The sequence below is a fragment of the Rhinoderma darwinii genome, chromosome 4, assembly GCF_050947455.1.
Source record: "Rhinoderma darwinii isolate aRhiDar2 chromosome 4, aRhiDar2.hap1, whole genome shotgun sequence".
Taxonomy (NCBI): domain Eukaryota; kingdom Metazoa; phylum Chordata; class Amphibia; order Anura; family Rhinodermatidae; genus Rhinoderma; species Rhinoderma darwinii.
The window spans coordinates 207,810,043-207,819,255 of NC_134690.1; the positions used below are offsets into that span (position 1 = coordinate 207,810,043).

A 9,213-nucleotide genomic window follows, 5' to 3' on the forward strand; every position below is an offset into this window, starting at 1 on the left:
TACAGAATGTATATTGGAAAATTGTTTAACTTTTCATTATACAAAATAATGTTTGTTGGCTGAACCATAATACCCCTTTAAGTGGTGAGCATTAATTTAAAAAAATAGGTTTAAAAGCTTTTTAGTCTGCCAAGGGAACATTACCTATGAAAAATCTGTATGAAATAAAAGTTCCACATTCAGCTATTTGAAACGTTAGTATCTGTAATTTTCTTTATACTTTTATACACCAAATGCCTCAAGCGTGGGCTGCTGTTCATACTCCAGCCACAAGATGTCGCTGTATGGTTATTGAATTAAATGATCGGAGTTTGCGCTGGTTCCCTGACTTCCGGTGTCGCACGGCACGACCTGAGAGTAGTCAGGAGAGTTCAGTGAGAGGGCATGTGACGGCGTGACGTCTGACTACTCCTCTGCAGTGTCCTACAGGTTGGTGACCAGTGTGCTGCCCGCTGGCTTCCCTTTATAGTGTACGGCATGAGGGTGGTAGCCAGCATCATGAGTAAACCGATATGGCATGTCTCTGAAGTTCCGTGGTTTTATAAGAGCAGTGGGGACCAGTTTTTCACAGTTATTTTTTTTTCAGGTTCCACATGATAGTGAAAAACGGCCGTCACGTGGCTGTTTTTAGAACAATGAAGTTCTATGGGTGTATTCACACGACAGTTTTTTTTTTTTTAATGTCCTGTGAATCCTGGGTGTCAAAAAAGCAGAATGTGTTCTATTTTTGGCGGTTTTGACAGCCGGATGTCCATTTATAGAAGTCAACAAATCAGGTTTTTAGCGGCCATTTTTCAGAAATTAATCCTAGTGACGGCGGTTAAAAACTGATCCTGGCCTTCACAAGGGGACTCCCCGGGCACAGCGATGCAATCCAGGGAAGCCCCTGACATCACTGTTCATGCATGGATAGTGATGACCGTGCTTTCAGCTATGGAGTCCCTGTCCAGAGCATTGTAGGCTCTCGGGCCGGGGACTCATGTCTTTGAGGAGCTCTTGACGTGACTGTCCATATATGGATAGTAAGGGTATGTTCACACTACAGCGTCCGTAACGGCCAAAATTATGGGGCTGTTTTCAGGAGAAAACAGCCCCGTCATTTCAGCCGTAACGGCATGTGCAGGCGCTTGAACGCTGCGTCCAATACGGACGTAACTGGAGCTGCTTTTCATTAGAGTCAATGAATAACGGCTCCAATTACGTCCCAAGAAGTGACCGGTACTTTGACGCGGGCGTCTTTTTTACGCCCCGCCTTTTGACAGCGGGGTGTAAAAAAATGACCGTCTGAACAGAACATCGTAAGACCCAGTCAAATGAATGGGCAGATGTTTGCCGACGCTATTGAGGCGCATTTTCGGACGTAATTCAGGGCTAAAACGCCCGAATTACGTCCGTAAATAGTGTGTGTGTGTGTGTGTGTGTGTGTGAACATACTCTAACAGGGGCTTTGTAATGTGTGAATCCCCGGCCACAGCGTCGCAAGGATCTGACCTTGGATTCTGCTCCTACAGGACACCAATGGCGCTATCTACAAGGTGGGGTGTGTGATGCTAGCTACTCTGGGGGAGGTGCGGTGCTATTGATTAGTGGGGGTTGTGTGTGGTGCTATCGGTTGGGGGGGGGGGGTGTTGGTTGTGTGTGGTGCTGTCTATGTGTGCACTGGCACTATCTACAGTGGGCATTGTGGTGTTTTTAGGGTGTTCGGACCCAAAAACCCTGACGAATGAAATTCATCAGGCTTTATTTTTTTTAAACAGTCATGAAAACCAGATGACAAAAGGCCGTTAAAAACGGTCAAGACGGACAGGAAATGGATGAAAATTCGGAGAGACACAGTTGATCGGTTTTTAACGGCTGTTTTTCTTCACTGTCGTGTGAATATAGGTTTTTCACAGGGAGGGTTAGGTTCACATTGTTTACTCAATAACATTTTTTGTAAAACTAGAATGCATAGGAGATCACTGGGAAGCTTCATCAGAAACCATTGTCATTCATACTTGGCAAAAGCATTGGTGGCGTGTACGTCTGTGTTTAAAGAGAATCTTTCACCTCCCCATACATGTGCAGCATGTAATGGGCAGGGCTGCACAAACCCCGGGGCACTTTACATTTTTTCCTACCCTCCTCCGTTATATTTGGCGCCCAATATTTAAATAACCCCCTGAACTGAAGAGTGAGTGAGAGCGTGCACGCGCACAGGTGACACTTGCTCTTCTCTTTCCAGCTCTTGCTGTGACACTGTCTGTAGCTGATTGGACAGTGTCACAGCCATAGTAACACGCCCCCTTGCCATTACACGCCTCATTGACCGTTCAGGGGGTTATTTAAATATCGGGCGCCAAATATAACTGCACCAATATCTAAATAACGGAGGAGGAAAGGAAAAAAATGTAAAGTGTCCCAGGGTTTGTTCAGCCCTCCCCATTACATGCTGCACATGTATGGGGAGGTGAAAGGTTCTCTTTAACCAGTACTTCCAGTTCTAGCTGCTAAGGTGGAAGATGGTGGCCAGAACCCCGCTCTGGATCTTTGATATTTTTAATGTTGTAGTATAGGGGGGACTTTGATTTGAAGGTTATCGTTCTTAAAAAAAATTGCAGTTTGTTTTGCACCTGTAGCCCCAATAGAACTTTCTTCAGTCTTATTTGACTTTTGGTGCCAAGCAGGAAGGATGGCTTCTGCGAGTTTATAAAAGGCTTATTTATATGTTGTATAGGTTTTTTTTACATCGTACAATGGCCCACATTCATTAACTCCGTTCAAGCCTGAATTGGCACAGGCTAAAAAGTTGCATCTAAAATTGCGTCAAAATTTGTCTTTTCTGCCAAAAAAAGAAAACCGGTCAGAGAAGTGGGCGTGCGGAAGCTGTAAATGTACGTTCAGTCTCTTCTATCAAAGTCAAAGGTTAAATGACAAAAATGTATGGCTGCTCATAATGGGTGTAATTTTTTTTTTTCCAAAAGACAAATGCACCAGACTTATTAGGAGGTGGGCACCACCTCTTGCCAACTACCCTCTATAAGACAATAAATGTGCGGCAGTAAATTTTTCAATCAATAATTGATTCAACCTGGTTCTTAACCCATGTTTTATTTGTTATATTATTAGACTACAAGTTAGAACCATATTCCCAAAGTAACCAGTGACTGCTGCTATTTCCATCAGTGAAGATGTCCTCTTCATCCTCTGAGCCTTCAGATATTAAAAGTGATGCCCCTAAAGAGAAGAACTATCGGACTCCTGGATTCAGAGGGGTGAAGACTACCAGCCTGTTCCGAGCTGTTAACCCTGAGCTGTTCATTAAACCTGTAAGGAATACTTTCTATTATCTGATCAAGAGTATTTGACCTGGTCGGGCATGGCAAAACCACATCGTGCGACTTGGCCTAAGAGATTAAAAAAAATGTATTTTTCTTTTACTAGAACAAATGTATTCTGTATTAGGATGGACTTGTGCGTAGATCCGTGTGCTTCCTGCAGAAACTGCCACATTCAGTTGAATGGAACGGATTTTTAGTCACAAACTTCTGCAACAAATTTTTTTTTTTTTCAGGAAAGTATTACAACTACACTTAGGGGTAGTTCACACAGCGTCTTTTGCTGCTGATTTTGATGCAGAAACGCCCCCAAAACCCCCCCCCCCCCCATGAGTTTCAATGGGAGGCAGAGGATTTCCTTTTCTTTTTTTTTTTTTTCCTCCCCCGACAGCATTTGGCGACTCGTGGGAGGAAAAAAAAAGTGGCATTCTGTCTTCGAGCAGTTTCCACCTCTGACCTCCAGTTGAAATCAATAAGAGGCATAAAAAACCCACGGTTCTTGTTTTTGAGCATTTGGTTTTTTTTTGCGGCGGTTTTTGTATTAGATTCAACAACTAAAGAACGCGGGCGAAAAGCTCTGCAAAATCTCCCAAAAATATATAAGGGCTAGTTCACACAAGTTTTTGGGTTTTTTAAAGGAATTTTGAGACAGATTTTTTTTCTGCCTGCCAAAAAACGTAGTGTGAATTCCCTCTTATTAGTCTAGATGTTGTAGCTCTCAATCTAGAAGAGCTCTGCCCTCCTTATTGCTGTGTAGAGGATGTAAATTGATAGTCGCTTTTTGTCAACCACAAAAGATCAAAGGGGATGTCCACTTTTTACAATCCCTTTTTGCTAGAAGGGTCCCCTGAAAAGTAAGCTAATCACAAAAATTTCTGCAGTGTGTGAATCCACCCTGAGGCCCCATGCACCTGACTGTATTTTTCATCCGTAATTACGAACCCATTCATTTCTATGGGCTACGGATACCTTTCCGTATTTTTACGGATGGGTGTCCATGCAATAGAAATTATAGAACATGTCCTTTTTTTTGTCTGTAATTACAGAACGGACTGCCCATAGAAGTCTATGGGCGCTTCCATAATTACGGACGACTACACATCCATAGCCGTCCGTAATTACGGAAGCATTGCTATGCGACACCAAGAGATTACCCCAAGATTCCGCCCTGTTTTTGTGTGCATCCGTAAATATGGATGCTCTACGGACTGTATTTACGGACACCATTCCGGATATGCGGATGATTTAAGGATGACTATAAATAATAAACTCTGGATCCAGATTTGGATTTATGGATGGATGAAAAATACAGTCGAGTGCATCGGGCCTTAGGCCGGGTTCCCATGTAGAATCCCTTAAGCACTTTGCAGACACTAAGGCCAAGTTCCCACGTAGCGTAAACGCTGCAGAATTTCCGCAACGGAGTTCTGTGGGGAAATTCTGCAGCATTTACAGTAGCAGCAAAGTGAATGAGATTTTAAAAATCTCATGTCCAAGCTGCGTAAAAAAATATGCAGGGGCAAAGTTTATAAATTGACCTGCAGTGCAGGTCAATTTATGCCACGTTTTCGTTTATTTTCAGTTGCGGGTTTTCCCCCATTGAATTCAATGGGGATGCAAAACCTGCAGCAGAAAGCTGTGTTGCGACATTTGCGGCGTAATCCCAATTTAGGGAAAAAAAATAAAAGCATACTTACCCAGAACACTCCTGCCTCCTGGGATGACGTATCATCCCATGGGACCGCTGCCACGTCACATGGCCTTCAGTCATCTTAGGACTACTAAAGTCATCTAGGCCGGACTAAGCGCAGAAAAGATGGAGGCGGTAAGCATGGTCGGGTTTCTTTTTTTTTACCCAGCATTGCATTTTTCAGAGGAAATTCAGTTTGAAAAACCGCACAACATTGTGGTGCGGTTTTTCGGACGGAATGTGCTGCGGGTTCCAGGTTGGATACGCTGCACCGTTTTTAAACGGCGTATCCGACCTGTGGGAACCTGGCCCTACAGCTTTGTATGAGAGAACTGTAGATTTAGCAGCAACCACAAGATCAGATGCAGCTGACGGTAACTTGACTGGAACTGATGACACTTGTATAGCTAAATACAGAGCTCTCGCAAGCACTGGTAATAAGGGCCATGCTAGTAGAAACGTCCATGCATGGGGGTTAACATGCACCTCATAATTTCTTAACCTTTTAAAAGTTGGGAAGTTGACCTAGTTACCTGGAATCTAGAGCAGAGACGTAGCTGCGAGGGTTCCTCATCTTTAGTTCTGTTTCTCTCCCCCGCAGAATCAGAATTTAGTTGGTACCCTGATAATGACAGGCACTTAAAAAACGTAACTGCAGTCGTGTCATGTTGATTTTCATTATTGCCTCCATTAATGTGTGAGTATTTATTATTTTTTTTTTCAGAACAAGTTCGTTATGGCATTTGGACTGTTTTCAATCACAATGTGTGTTGCCTACATTGCATATTTACATGCAACTGAAGAAAATAAGAGAGATGTCTATGAAGCAGTTGACGGTGAAGGAAACCGATACACAAGAAGAAAAACATCTAAGTGGGATTGAGTTACTACGTTTTCCATCAATAGCAATAAAGTATGAGAAACGATATTTACAGAGCAAATAACAGATGTGATGATGAGGATAAAACAATTCTTGTTGAAGATCTTCCTACTTCTTTCAGGAAAAGACAAGCTTCTTTTTTTTTTTTTTTGCCCAAATAGGACTGAAAATCTGGTGATGAGTACAGCCTAATAGAGTTGGGCTCGGCGTGCCCATCTGAGGGTTTTGAAAAGTGGTTGTTTGAACCCATTTAATATGACATGGTTCCCCAATAGTATTATTTAAGCCAGGGGAACTCCTCACAATCTTTTATGGACATGTTTAATATGGTATACTGCACTAGGAATATTGTGCTAGAATTGGAAAGCCTCTATTCTATGTATGAGAAGTGCCAGAACTTAAATAATATAAAAGTGTATTTTAGAGGTTAAAGGGACTGTCAAGTCCTGCAGTTGGAAAGTGATTTCAACCCTGGCCATAGATTCCTTGTCCTAACGCGCTGCTCTCCCTGTCTGCTGCTATAGAGTGGAGTTGGCTGGCACATTCTGGTAATTGAGGCCACTTGCCTCTATCAGTCTGCTTCCCAAAATGGGTGCTACCACAGTAAAGGAAAGTGTATTGGACTACTGCTTCTACCATATTGTAGGGTTGCACGATGCATCGAAACGTCGATATGGTTTCGATACCGTGCACCCTGAAACGGTTCGATACCGTTATTTCATGTATTTTGATACTAAGCTGTGTGGCCACACTGCTAAGTATAGTAATACATGAATGTATGAGAGCGTGGCTGTGGCTATGTAATACAGCCATTGCTCTGCTCCTTATTCCTCACAAGTGTGCGCGCGGTTAGCACGATATGATGCGGCCAGCACTGATTGCCGGCACTGAAGACAGAACGTGGCGGGGGCACTGCAAAACACCCCCCGCTCAATAGTGCAGCACCGGCTGCATCGCCTCAGGCTGACTGCGCGCGTGCGCACACACTTATTGTCAGGAGCGGGGCAATGGCTGTATTACACAGCGGCAGCCCCGCTCTAACTGCGGAGATCAGAGAAACCTCCCGTCTCTTCTGCTGTTCCCCTGAATGCTGTGATCAAAGCTGGCCGCAACTTTCAAGGGGTAAATGGGAAAGGAGATGCCCTTTGGATCGAGTGACGGAATTCCTGTGACGTGGTCGAGGGACATACCATATATAGGCTGTCTGACCAGATTTCCTGTTAGGGCATACTTAGGTATGTCCTAATAACTGCCTGTGTGCTATACGTACACAGGCTAATGTACCGGCTTATAGATATATGCCAGCACATTAATGTTTAAAAATAAAGTAATGTTAGTTTTCTTTAACATTAAAATAAGTCTCAATACATTAAATATACACATATTCGGTATCGTAACCGTAATAAATTTATAGCGTGATTTATGATGTTTACACTGTTCTAAAATAAAAACTGCTTTCTTTCACTTATTAATGTGAGGTATTGAGAATTTTGAACCTCCATGTGCCTCATATTAATAGTAACCCCACCATGGTCCTTCATGCGAGAGAACCATGGTGGAGTTAATTACTATTATTGTGAGGCACATGGAGGATCAAAAGTCATAATACCACGTGTCTCACATCAGATAATGGAAAACCTTTTTCTTTTTTTTTCTTTTTTTTATTGTTGCCAAAAGTATTGTTTTGGTATAGAGTATCGCAATACTACACAAAGTATCGGTATCTAAGTCCAAATTCTGGTATCGAGGGAATGAGCCCTGAAAAAACTGGGCTGCAAACGCCATTCTATTATTTATACATGTGTAAATAATAGCTTTGACTACATGAACAAGGTCTTAAAATGAAAAGAGAATCTAAAATACATTTCCAGGAAGAAGTATTCCGCAAAACAGAAAGTGCATGCTACAAGTTTTAGAACCTGCAGCAGCCCTACAATCTGCGGATGTTTGTATTTGGGACTGACACCTCATTTGAAAATATACAGGCCGTGATACATGGGTTCAGTGACATGCAGAATCGAGCTGTTACCGATCACATCGAAGTTCATGATCTTAATGTGATCGATGACAGGTGAATTGGACCCGCTGTCACGTATCCGTTTGTCACCATTGTGACAGGGTTCTGTTCTTGACGGAACCGATAGCGCATTCGACTGCGAACAATGGTGAGGAAACTAAGGTTTCCGTTTGCCTTTCCGTTGAAGGGTTAATCCGACGGAAACCTCTGACCGAACCCCTCCACAGAAGGGTAACGCTGATGTGAACACAGCCTTACAACGTTGCACTCAGCTGCACATGTATGGGCAGGTGAAAGGTTCCCTTTAACTTTTGCAAAAAATAAATAATGAAATTGATATTATGTCACTATGTGAATACATTAGGCCGAGCAATTTATTTATTTTTTTACTTCAAAGTCCTTTTTTTCCCATGTGCAACAGTCCATATCTTTCCTTTCACACTTCCTGCTTTTGGCCACTTGTTAGGGGCATGTCTTACACTGTGTGATGTGTGCCAGTACTGTATGTAATATTCAATCTGCCCATAGTGCCCATCATGCACCTAAACAGCCAGCCAAGCAGAAAAACCCCAGGTCCTTGAGCAACACAGTTGCCTCTTGTATCTGACATCTTGGACTTAGTTTAGGAGAATAAGTGCAAGTCTGGCGCTGCCTCGCCCCGCTCTATCCCATCAGAGTGTACAGGGAGGTGTGCACTTATTCTCCTACAAATAGCACCTCTGCTACACACTGAAACGGGCAGTCGCAGAGCACATCACATTATCTACCTTGTGCTCTGCTGCAGCTTATTCCATAGTGTATAGAGAGGGGAGAGGGTTACATGGAGGCGGCACCAGACTTCCACTTATTCTTCTACACATTCTGCAGCAGCAGAGTGCATCACGTTATTTTCCCTGCACTCTGATGCTGGTTCCACAGTGTATAGCAGAGGTAGGCAAGTTTTTTTTGAATGGCGTGCTGATAAAAGAAAAAAAAAATCTATGAACAAGTACTCTGTGCCATGCAAATATAAAAGTTATATAAGACAAACTTACCATGCATGCGACTTAAACCAATGAATGCGTTAATTAAATGACACTTCAGTGTGACCCTTGTCCCTGACTTTCTTTTCAAAGATGATCCATCTGTGGTGCATACGAGGCTACTGAACACCAGCTGGGAGGGTACACATAGGCGAGATCACGGCCACTGAACACCAGCTGTAGGAGGGGTGCACCGCGGCTACTGAATACCAGCTAGGGAAAAATGCACACATGAGAGAGCGAGTACTGAACACCAGCTTGTGGGGGGGGGGGGGGGGGTGCACACA

The 9,213-nt window shown here is 43.2% G+C and overlaps 1 protein-coding gene across 1 annotated transcript; it reads left to right on the plus strand.

The window, feature by feature from the left end:
* Positions 1 to 319: 319 nt before the first annotated feature.
* On the plus strand, positions 320 to 5,988 carry SMIM8 (small integral membrane protein 8). The gene is made up of 3 exons (XM_075862122.1): positions 320 to 429; positions 3,109 to 3,308; positions 5,732 to 5,988. Exons 2-3 carry the CDS (start codon positions 3,171 to 3,173, stop codon positions 5,888 to 5,890), a joined length of 297 nt encoding a protein of 98 aa, XP_075718237.1. The 5' UTR covers positions 320 to 429; positions 3,109 to 3,170; the 3' UTR covers positions 5,891 to 5,988.
* Positions 5,989 to 9,213: the final 3,225 nt, after the last annotated feature.